General features: G+C 39.5%; 1 protein-coding gene across 1 annotated transcript; it reads left to right on the top strand.

Moving 5' to 3' along the window:
• Positions 1 to 3,758: 3,758 nt before the first annotated feature.
• Positions 3,759 to 10,264, top strand: rdh8a (retinol dehydrogenase 8a). The gene is made up of 6 exons (XM_069715599.1): positions 3,759 to 4,094; positions 6,272 to 6,433; positions 7,351 to 7,530; positions 8,394 to 8,487; positions 8,586 to 8,769; positions 9,474 to 10,264. The coding sequence occupies exons 1-6, from the start codon at positions 3,989 to 3,991 to the stop codon at positions 9,699 to 9,701; spliced, it is 954 nt and encodes a 317-aa protein (XP_069571700.1). The 5' UTR covers positions 3,759 to 3,988; the 3' UTR covers positions 9,702 to 10,264.
• Positions 10,265 to 11,574: the final 1,310 nt, after the last annotated feature.

The following is an 11,574-nucleotide window of genomic DNA, read 5'->3' as shown; positions in this document are numbered from 1 at the left end:
GAAGAAGTATTCAGATCCTTTACTTAAGTAAAAGTACTAATACAGCCATGTAAAAATACTTCATTACAAGTAAAAGTCCAGAATCAAAAATCCTTCCTAAGTAAAAACAAGTGCCAGCAGTACAATGTAGTTAAAGTATTAAAGTAAAAGTGCTGGTTTGGTCCTTCTGACTGATTATATATGATATCATAAGATCACTCAAAGAGAAGCATTAGTGTGTAAAGCATGTTACTGTTGTAGCTGCTGGACGTGGAGCTAATTTGAACTGTTTTATGTCGGACAGCAGAAAAATCAAAGGCGTTGTCAGAGGAAAAAGAAACTAGAATTAGCACCTGGTTGTTTGCCTTTGCCAACCACCCAAGTTGTAGTTTAAATTGGTTCATTTTAACATGAATTTGAAATGAAACCATGTGAGAAGTTTAAAGGGAGAAATTACTGTTTGATGGAGGTGGATGTGATCCAGACCACACACTGATTCTTGTAAGATGTCAGATGCTAAAAAGGTTGGAAACCTACTGGTTTATTCATTAGCAATGTCGTATTTTAAAAACTCATCATATTATCTAGTTGTCAATACTGCTCTGAAGTGAAATGGAAATATATCGTAGTTAAAATGGAAATACTTAAGTACAATACTAGTACCTCAAAATTGTACTGAAGTAGGATACATTAATTAAAAAAAATGCACTAATTTACTTTCCACCACTGTTTAATCTTGCGATAATGTCAATTCTAGCTTTAGGTTTTGTTTATTAGTTTTATGTATCAGTTAAAGCATAAACTGTATTTCCTATATTGTGCTACATTATGAAATTAGGGGTCAAATAAGTTAAATTAGCACTGACTTCACATTAATGAGATGGTAGCAAAATAGCCAAGAGGTTATCTTTTTAAGCGCCGTTGTTTTGCACACTGTCAGTTAGGATTTAAAGCTGCTTTATCTGACAATGCAAATTCCACTTTTATTATCTCATTTTAACTTCAGCTTTCTGGTGTGGGAAATGGGCCATAGCGTAGGGATGTTTTAAACAAGCAGACATCAGCTTTGTGAGACAGCAAGAGGAAATTGGGCCTGAAATCTATATGACCGTTGACAGTCTGCTGCGTGTTGTCAGCAAAATACACAGTTTCTAAGAAGCGAGCAGTGTTGATTGGAAGTCTATGAAAAAGATTTTGTTATTGTGTAGCCTATTCTTATGTTGAGTTATATAGCCTACAGTCACTTTGGAAAGTTTTCAGACACCTTTACCTTTTGCAAATTTAAATTTATAAAATTGGCTCTTTTTTTTTTCCTATCAGTCTACACTCATAAATCAATGAAGACAAAAAAAAACATATTTTCATCCATTAAAAAGCAAAAACTGAAGTTTTCATTTCATTTTCTGTCAGGGCTAAAAACAAATTATGACTTCCAAAGAACTCTCTGTGATAAAACTATTGCAATGCATAAATGAGGGCAAGGGTAAAAAAAAACATTTCTAAAGCTTTAAGTGGTCCCAAGAACACAATGAGCTCAATAATTGTGAAATGAAAATAGTTTAAAACCACCATAACTCTTGTAAGAGTTGGCTGTGTGGGTGAAATGAATAACTATGCCAGTAAGTCCACATTCAGGGATGTTAACAAGGACCCAACAGTCACTATAACAGCTTCAGGATTCCTCTGCAGAGATGGGAGAACATGCCAAAAGGGCAACCATCTCACCAGCTCTTCCTCAATCAGGCGTTTATTGTTAAGCAACTATTCGGAAGCCAGTCTGAGTAAAAGGCGCGTGAAAGCTCGGTGTTTGTCGAACAGCGTCTGACGAAGCTTGACAGGATCTGCCAGGAAGGGTGGGATAAACTGCCAATATCCAGGTGTGCAGAGCTTGTAGAGACTTTACACAAGAAGACTGAAAGCTGCAAGTGCTGCCAATAGGGCTTCTGCCAAGTACTAAATTAAGGGTCTGAATACTTTTGTAAATGACAGATTTCAGTTTTTGATTTTTAATAAATTTGCACAAATTTATTGAGTCTCTTGATGGGGGAAATTCTAATTTCATTCATTTAAAACTAAATTTTCAACAGTTTAAAGTGTGCAAAAAGTAAAAGGGTTGGAATACTTTCTGCAGCTACTATACATATCACATGCTTTAGGGGAATTTTGTTTCACAGCAGAGCTGAACTTCTGTTACAAGTTGAACTTTGATTGGCCAAGTCAGGACTCCACTCTGTTAAAATGTTGCCCCCCTACAGGACAATTCTCTACAAATTTATGGAAAAAATGAATTCCTTCTCTTGATGATGGAAACTATCCGTAGCCCCGCTTTACCCTGAGATTAAACAAATAGCAGTGGGGTTGAATGTTGTAACCGGGGGACCTCTATTCATTTTTGTATGCTTTAAAGGCAGAAATATTTGTGTCATAAAATATAGTTTAAAATTCGAAACAATGCAGCAATCAGGTTTCAAAAGCTGGTGAGAAATTCAGGAGAGAATCAACACAAACTCATATAAATGGTGTTGAGCCACTTTAATGTCTGGACTCTCTCCAAATAAGAAACAAAAGGCAACTGAAAAGAGGGTCAACCATTGTCATCCCAGTGTCAATCAAAAATATTAAACAAATGAGTTAATTATTTAAATTTTGAGTGAAAGATACAATAATTATTGTCAAACATCAATAAGTTATACCGGGTTTTTTTTTTTTTTTAAGGTAAAGGGAACCATCAGAACAAACAGAAAACATCTTCAATTAGAGAAACGTGAAGTTGTGGTTGAGATGTCTACCATGCAAAGCTGAGATGGCATTTAAGATACAAAACCCTTACAGTGAGTTTAAAGAGAAGGACACGAAACATTTCAACAAATTTAAAGTAGGAAACATAAAGTTACAGTCCTCTCCTCTGAGAAATAGTGTTGTGCGAAAGCCCTGTTTTTCTGGACAGGAGTTTGCATGTGGTTGCATCACGTTTAGCAACAGGCCCAAACATGACCATGACTCTTTGCACCGCAGCCTTTCATCAGAGAAAAAGAAACAAGTCTTATCTGAGAAAAACGTTGACCCCTTCATCTGTCAAGAGCAGAGTCCACTTGTCAACAATAACAAACCGCTGCTAATTGCACTGACAAACCAAACTGAGACATAGATGACAAACTCAAACTTAGAACATACATTCTTAAAATTGTATTATTTTGATTACAGTGATGCAGGATTATTGATTTGCGTGTGTATATGCATTCAGAAAGCCTGAGTGCTACTTAAGTGTGCTGCACCTTACGCTCCCACTAGATGGCAGTGTAATGCAGCGTATTAAGTTAACTATAAACACTACACTCCAAACTTGGTGTCACCCAAGGAGAAGTTTTATAAATAAATCAGCTAGAGGCGAAGAACTTCATTTTTATTTATACTTGGGACAACAGCAGAGGGAATAATAAAAATAACAACTACAATGATAATAATAAATGTAATTTTTCTGAGATCTGACGTCCATTCAGATATTTTAAAAGACAGTAAATGGTGTAGTTTAATGGAATATTTGAACGTAAGCAAATTATAAAATGTGAAATAAAAGTTTTGAAAAGTTGGATAGTCTATTAGTTGTATTGTGAATGACTGTAATTTCGTAATAAATCACCACTGGAGTAGGTGTCAATATTATTATACTGCGGGGGTCACCAGCTCAGAAATCAAAAAGGCCTAAGCACTGCCCCCTCTGCAACACGCACGTGCGCGCATGCACGTCCACAAATTTACAAGGAATTAACTACATTTTCTGGGCAGGCGGCACCTATCAAGTTTAAAAACTGCAAGGGGTGTTTGCCGTGTCACGTCGTTTTTGGTTACTGATTTTTATTGAACATGTGACTGAATTAGGCGCTCACATGGCTGCTGTGTCTGCATGATCCGCTTTAGTTTTTTAAAGTCCGGTGATCGGTAGCTCCCTCGGCAGCGACCATACGGAGCAGAGGACCGCTGAAAAACACAGCGCCTACCCGGACAAATCATGGCGAACAGCGGGCAGAAAGTTGTGCTGATCACCGGCTGCTCCTCCGGCATCGGGTTACGAATTGCCGTCACGCTGGCCAGAGATGAAAAGAAGCGTTACCATGGTAAATGCGCTTTCTTCTACATTGTTTCTTTGATCGGGACCTATTAGTAGAAAGCCTATAATGCTGTGGTTCGCCTGAAAAACTATTCCGTGTTTACCTCCCCGACAAAACTCAGCAATCGTACCAAACCTCCTTTACGCATAAAGTTCGATTGAGCTTCATGCGCAACGCTCCGTCTTAACGCTCAAACGAGATTTAGTGTAGTGTCCATAGAAATAGCTAACCCCAGTAATATCGTATCCATATCCTTTTGTAAGGACTGGGTTTCAGTCGCCCCTTTGGTGCAACTATTATCATCTGAAAGCGCAGTTTCCAGGGTAGGGCTCTGCAAGGATGCCGCTTTCCAGGCAGGATTCATAAAAGGAGTCTTGTCAGTTCTCTTTCAAGTGACTTCTCCAGCACAAAGCCCCCTTTTATTGCAGTGAATTGTAGACCGCCTGCTCCGGTTTAGTGCCGTGTCTAATGTGCCTATAGTCCCCTCACTGGAGCGAGTGTTGAAAGGGGGACAAAGTTTGAGACCTGTACAAGCGAGGGTTCACTCTAAAGCAAGGGCCTTGTTTGAAGTCTTCATTGGTACACAGTGGAGTTAGGGTGTCCCACTTTGACATAGTCGGTCTGTGTGTCTGGTCTGCTGCTTCCCAGCCATCATTAATTTAATTCTAGGAATGGAAATTTAATCCACAAGCTTTCCATGTCATGGAGCCTCAGACAGAATTATGTTGGATCATCTTACCAACCTCAACCCTGTTGGTAGGAGTTGGCCTCCAGACCGCTGTGACAAGATTGTGTTGTTTGCTGTGACTATACAGAATTGCATAATTGGCTGTAGGCCTATGGTCAGAGTTAACATTGAAACTCTTGATTGTTGTCATCTTATGTGTGCTATAATTAAACAAGAGCAGGGATTCTCATTTTGCCAGTTTAAGGGTTAGTTAAAGTTCTCTTTTTCTTTGGGGTCACGGGGATGTGATGGGATTTATTACCGTGAAATAGATGAGCAAAACAAAAGCGATTAACTGCTCCCTCCCTCCCAACACTGGCTTGAGCATATTTTTTTCCACAGTGTGACCTGCTTTAAATAAGGCCACATCTGAGAAATGTTGCTGATCTGTTCTGTTCCTTAGGAAATCCAACAGAGATTAAATATTGCATGGTGCATAAAGAAATGATTAGTTGCAGTAACATGCACAGAACTCAGAGAAAGCCTCAATATACCTCTGTGTATTTTTTTTTTTTTTTTTTAATGCAATGTGTGTTCAAGAATGTTTAAGCTGCCCAGGAGTAATTCCTCCAGGAGCCAGAGGAACAATGGATCTCTTGTTCGCGTCTCTACCAATACGTAAATCTTTCTGTTGCTTCATGGTTCTCAAATCAGAAGAGTAGACTTAATGAGACTTCATGAGATGTTGTTAATGCGTAGTGTGTATCTGACTGCTTGTATAGAAGTTGTATGACACTTAAACAGCAACATTCTCAAAAAAAAAAAAAAAAAAAAAAAAATTCATTGCTATAAATCATAAAATGTTACATTAGCAACACCGTAGTGCAATCCAGAACCTGCACAGCTTAGAAATCCCTCTCTAATCTTGCTTGTCCAACCCAGCCTGACTTCAGACAAGAATCATGTGCAGGCTTTCCTTTATCTGCCAAGGGCAACAGGTAGTTTTAGATGGATGTGGGGATAAGTTGTTTACTTGTGCTTATTGCCATTGTGTAACACAACTGCCTCCCTTTTCTCTATTAGATAACGTCAGTCAGCAAAGTGTAAGCAGAACACACAGCGTGGAAGACGCCAGGTCAACACTGTGCTGATAGCTGCTGTCGTCGGTCATGATAGATTCCTGCGCCATATGTAGGTTAATGTTCCCCAGCGAGTAAAGTTCAGAGGAAATCAATTGTCTGCACTGTAAACTGTCAGGCGTGGTCTTTTCTATGAACTCTGGAATTTTACAGTCCTGTGTGTCACTTAATCAGTGTCACAATGGGTCAAGGGTTTGTTTAATTACAGGTAAAGATTCAATGTGACGATTTCCTCCAAAATGATGAATAGTGAAAGTGTGAAATTAATTAAAATATAGAAAATTCCTAAATATGTCTTTGCAGTTGCAGGTTGTGTTAAAGAACAATTATCTGCTGTCATAGAGGTCCTTTTTGTACACTCTGTCTCCTCCCATCAGTCATCGCTACCATGCGGGACCTGAAGAAGAAGGACAAGCTGGTGGAGGCAGCGGGAGATGCATATGGGAAGACCTTGATGTTGCTTCCATTAGACGTGTGCAGCGACGAGTCCGTCAGGCAGTGCATCAACAATGTTAAGGACCGCCATATTGATATTCTGAGTGAGTGGGACACACCTGAAATTAGACCTGCAAGTCCTTTTTGAACTATTCCCTGCTTGTGAATACATCTGTGCATAGGAATGATAACCAAACGACTGGCACAATAAACCTCACATTCCCATGATGGTATCTATTTAACACAAACTGTATGCAACTTTTATCTGGGAGAGTTACTCTTCAATTTAAGTTGAAAAACAAAATATCAAAGTACGGTGTTATTACTGTAATAAAAATACAGCTAGCTTTCAAAGGTTTTGAAAATTCATTACAGAAATGTTGGGAATCAGAGGTTACACTGGTTTTGCAGTTGAGTTGAGTAAGTGGAGGGAGAAGTTTGGGAGAGTTTTGAAATCCCAGTTGGCAGATAGATTATGCACCCAAACAGATAGAGCCATCATAGTAATATGTGAGTGAGTGAAAATATAGCTGAAACCAAGCGTGCAGATCAATAACACCTTTTTCTGAACGAGGGTTGTCACAACAAAGCACTAGATCTATTTTGAAACCCAAAAGTCTCAGCAGATGTCACCAACCACCTTATTAGGTCACTCTGAAGTGATATAACAGTGCAGTAAAGTGTGCGTTACCAGAATAATAACTTCTAAATAGGTGGCTCTTTTCAGTTCTTGGATTTAAGCCTTAAGTCTGGATAAATCATCTATTTATAAACCTGCGTCTGTCTTACTCTAAGTCCAACATGACATCCCCCTTCACCTAATTACCCAAGACCCAGGGGCCCTTGGACATGGCCATGTGTTACATCACACCTCTCTGTTGTTGTCACACACTGACATCTGGTGGCAATATCAAGTAATGTCAAACTTAATCATTGACGAGCTCAAAAATATCTTAACTGTTTCAAAGTTTTGATTATTTCAATGTTTGTACATACATGTCGTCTGTGTGTTTCCTGTCAGTCAACAACGCCGGTGTGGGCTTGCTCGGACCCGTGGAGAGCATCAGCATCGACGAGATGAAAAAAGTGTTTGAGACCAACTTCTTTGGCGTGGTGCGCATGATCAAAGAAGTGATGCCCGACATGAAGAAGAGGCGTTCAGGACACATCGTGGTCATGAGCAGCGTTATGGGTCTTCAGGGTATGATCTGTAAAAATGCATAAGAAAATCTGCAGGCCATTATAATGTGTTTAGATGTTTAACTGACTTGCTTTAAGAGTGACTTTGTAGCAGAGAAGCATACTGCACGAAGATATCGTTGACCATTTCGGTCAGTTATAGCATCACATTTACAAATATGTAGTCATAAAAATACTGTTGATCCAACTTCTTTGGCATCTTTGTTTGGTCTATGACTCAGGAAGAAAGCATGAAAATTGAATTCTACAATTCTTCACACTCGTAGCATACAGAGTACTGATCATCTGTGGTGAAGAGTCAAAAATATTCCAAATCGTTCTCAATAACCTGTAAATCATGCTATGTTTAAGGGTAGATGAAATACAGTAAGTGAAACCGAAAATTTCACCTCTTTATAATTTGCCATTTTATATCTCAAAAGGAGAGCTGACAATGTTTGTTTTTGGTTAAAGATTCAATTTGAATGTTTGACGGATGAATACTTTTGATATTTAAAGGCTGAGCTGTTTTTATTTATTGTCTGTTGGTCTACGTCTTGCCTTTCCAGTAAAGATCTGCTGACTTGGGTCAAATAGCAAGCACTTGCAAATAATTTGTTTGTTTTAACTTGTTTGAAGTAACACGGTGGTGGGGTTTACCAGAACAAGTTGAAGAGTGTCTGACGAGGTTTTAAATGAATTTTCATGATTTGTCTGGCACTTAAATTGTCCTCTTTCACATTTTGTTACTTGGTTGATTTGATTAGCTTCATCCTTTATGTGTAAATGAAGTTTGATGGATGTCTTCTGTTAATAGATTACTTTGAAATTTGACGATACAATGCACTGATGACCTTTATCTCCCTGTTTTTGTTCTTGCATCAGGAGTGGTGTTCAACGATGTTTACACTGCCTCTAAGTTTGCAATGGAAGGCTTTTGTGAGAGTATGGCTGTGCAACTGATGAAGTTCAATATCCGGTAGATTACCCTCTTTCCTTCGACCTTCGCTCACATCTGTCTTTACTTTGTACTGTACATGCTCCCTCACAGACCTTTCTGTATTTGACTCGCCTCAGGTTGTCCATGATTGAACCCGGCCCAGTCCACACTGAGTTTGAGAGGAAGATGATGGACGATGTGGCTAAAATGGAGTATCCAGGAGCAGACGCCGACACCGTTCGTTATTTTAAAGACGTTTACCTGCCCTCATCCATAGATATATTTGAGGCCATGGGCCAGACACCAGAAGACATAGCTAAAGTAAGGGAATGGGTTTTGTACTCACATTTGACCAGTATTCAATAATTATTGTTGTGTTTCTCAGGTCAGGTGCCGCAACCTGGTATAATGCCAAAGAGTGTAATTCACCCGACAGTGCACGAGAGGATACCATGTCAGTGTCATGTTTTCTTCCTCGCCCAGATGTGAAATGTAAAATGCCTTTGTTTTGGCCACCAAAAAGCGCATAGTTAGGATCAGGAAAGGGAAAAGGTCATGGTTTGGGTTTAATGTGAGACGGTCGTAATAAGGTTAGGTTTAGACACCAACAGTTATTGGTTAGGGTTAGAAAAAGATCATGGTTTGAGTTTACAAAAGAAATTTTACATAAATAACGTCCTTTAAATTACTTAATGTAATTTATATAAGTAATTTATATTACCTAAAAGTAACTCTACGTTGACTTTTGTTTTCTCACTGACTCGAACACCACTCTCCCCGGAGTTTTATGTTTGTCCCATCCTCATTATGTGGACTGTGATCATCATACGTGTGCGTTCTTTTCTCCCCAAGGAGAAGCAGATCATGACACTGACACGGTATCCTCTAGTGGACTGATGGGTGTATTACACGCTTTGGTTTGACATTGGGTTGCAGCACCAGTTATTGATCAGGCTGAGTACAAACAATCAGCCTACATATAAATGAAATCAGTCCTAACTTTGTTTTGTTTCCCATCTCTCCAGTGCACTAAAAAGGTTATTGAGTCAAGCAGCCCTCGCTTCAGGAATCTGACCAACAGCCTCTACACACCCATTGTGGCTTTAAAATACGCAGATGAGACTGACGGCCTGTCTGTGAACACCTTCTACAACCTCCTCTTCAACTTCGGCCCCCTAATGCACATCACTATGAGCATCCTCAAGTGCCTGACGTGCAGCTGTCTCCGTCGACGCACCATCTCACCCAACTGAGGAGGGGGTTCCATCTTGCCCTCCACCATTAACTTCCCAGTGTTTTGACCCCACCTTTTTCCTGAGGTTTTGGGCTGAGCAGGTAGACTAGAAGCAGTAACCAGGTGAGAAGAGGAGGCACCTTCTTAGTTCAGAGACACTACCATGATAAGCTTTGCCAGACATCATGCACAGTTGCTCAACTTTGTCACAGAGATGTCATATGCAGGGTGATCTCATGTGCTGACACAGAAACATGCATACACCACAACACAGAAATACAAACAACACACTTTGGATTATTATACATATATGAAGAGAAGGCCATGCTTTAGTTATTTCCCTATGGGGGGAACTGAATGGCTATAGTGTTAAGTGGTTAGATATTGTTTAAAGAGAAGATGAGATACAGGTGTCATGGTCAGACATCAAAGCACAAAAATGAACTCAGTTAATAATAAAAAATAAAAAAAATAGTATAAAAAAATAAATAAAAAAAACAAAACCTGATTAACTTGTAGCGTAGATAACTTTACACTCAGGCTTACCAGAGTTATGACGTACATGACAGTCAGTATATATATATATATGCTTTTATTGTGTTGTGCCCTTAATTCTGCCTTAATGTAGTGTTCTCATGGTCATAACTGCTGTTGAATGATATTTTTAATCTTTTGATAAACTGAATATTTTGGGATTTTAAAGGTTTTTGAACTTCTGGATCAGATATTTTTAATCTTGTAATTTGATTTAAAAATAAACCGAATTCTGATTTACCCCCAAATGTATAATTTTTTTTTTTTTTTTTTTTTTGTGAATAACAACAACAAAATGTGACCATTCTGACTTGGAGAGTATTCTCTGCAAGGTTTTTCACTCTGTCTGCAAGACCCTTTGGACACCAAGAGGGGGCAGTATTTCACTGTTTTCCCCTGGTAGCCAACCTGTGGATTTCACAAAACAAGACTTTTTCACAGCAGACATTTTGGCACGTCATAGCAGAAAAAGCACAGGTGTAAATTCTGCACTTCTTCCACTGTCCTGGTATTGTGCATTGTGGCTCACTAGCATGGTTTACGGGGACTCTGTGTCTCTCCACTACTGTTAACAAAATATGTGTCTCCCGTGCATATCCTACTATCATATTTCAAAATGTCTGCTGTGAAACAGAGTGGCAGCTGTATAGTAATTTGTCCTCTGCCTGAGCTAGACAATGCAATAAATCTGAATTATAATCTTTATATTATGTTGCAGACACTGGCCATCATATTTAATAAGCAGGTTTCCCTCTATTGTTGCATATGAAACAATCTTTTAATAATTCAAGCGTCAATATCAATTTAAACTGATAATACTGAATATTGATTTTAGAGAACATTATTAAGTAGCAGACATTATAGAAACGTTTTCATGCAACAACATCTTGCAGAGCACATACTAGTTTTTTTGAATATGCATTTTTTTGAGTGTGCCTGGCCTGTGCACATGCGCACGCATTAGCATGTGTTTGCATGCATGTGAATGTGTGTGTGAATGTGTTATAGGAGCACGTCTATGGGCCAAGTTAGTGATCTGTTGATGGATATAAAGAGGTCATGGCCTGCTCCCCATCAAAACCCCTCCCTTGAACCCCCAACCCTCTCACACACACACCCGGCTTTGTGCCGTGTGAGAGAATGTGACCTGGTTCCCATCCCTGAGGAGGGGTGAAAACTAATGACAACCTCAGACACATTGCGCAGCCCTGAGCCTCCCTCTCCAGCTGGCCCCCTCAGCCCATCAGGCCTGGACCCCCTGGTCCTGGTCCACACTGGGAGAGTGGGTCTGCGGTCTGGCCTGTGTAGCCCGTAGCCTCAGTTTGTTCTACTCACCATGCCCATCATCCCCTCTTGCT

Source organism: Brachyistius frenatus, unplaced genomic scaffold (genome assembly GCF_029030835.1).
Source record: "Brachyistius frenatus isolate BFR_SWC_R1_liver_20210118 unplaced genomic scaffold, ASM2903083v1 Contig_144, whole genome shotgun sequence".
In the NCBI taxonomy this organism is placed as follows: Eukaryota; Metazoa; Chordata; class Actinopteri; family Embiotocidae; genus Brachyistius; species Brachyistius frenatus.
Note: the sequence above shows the minus strand (reverse complement) of the source record. Positions and strands in the feature narration are given on the sequence as shown.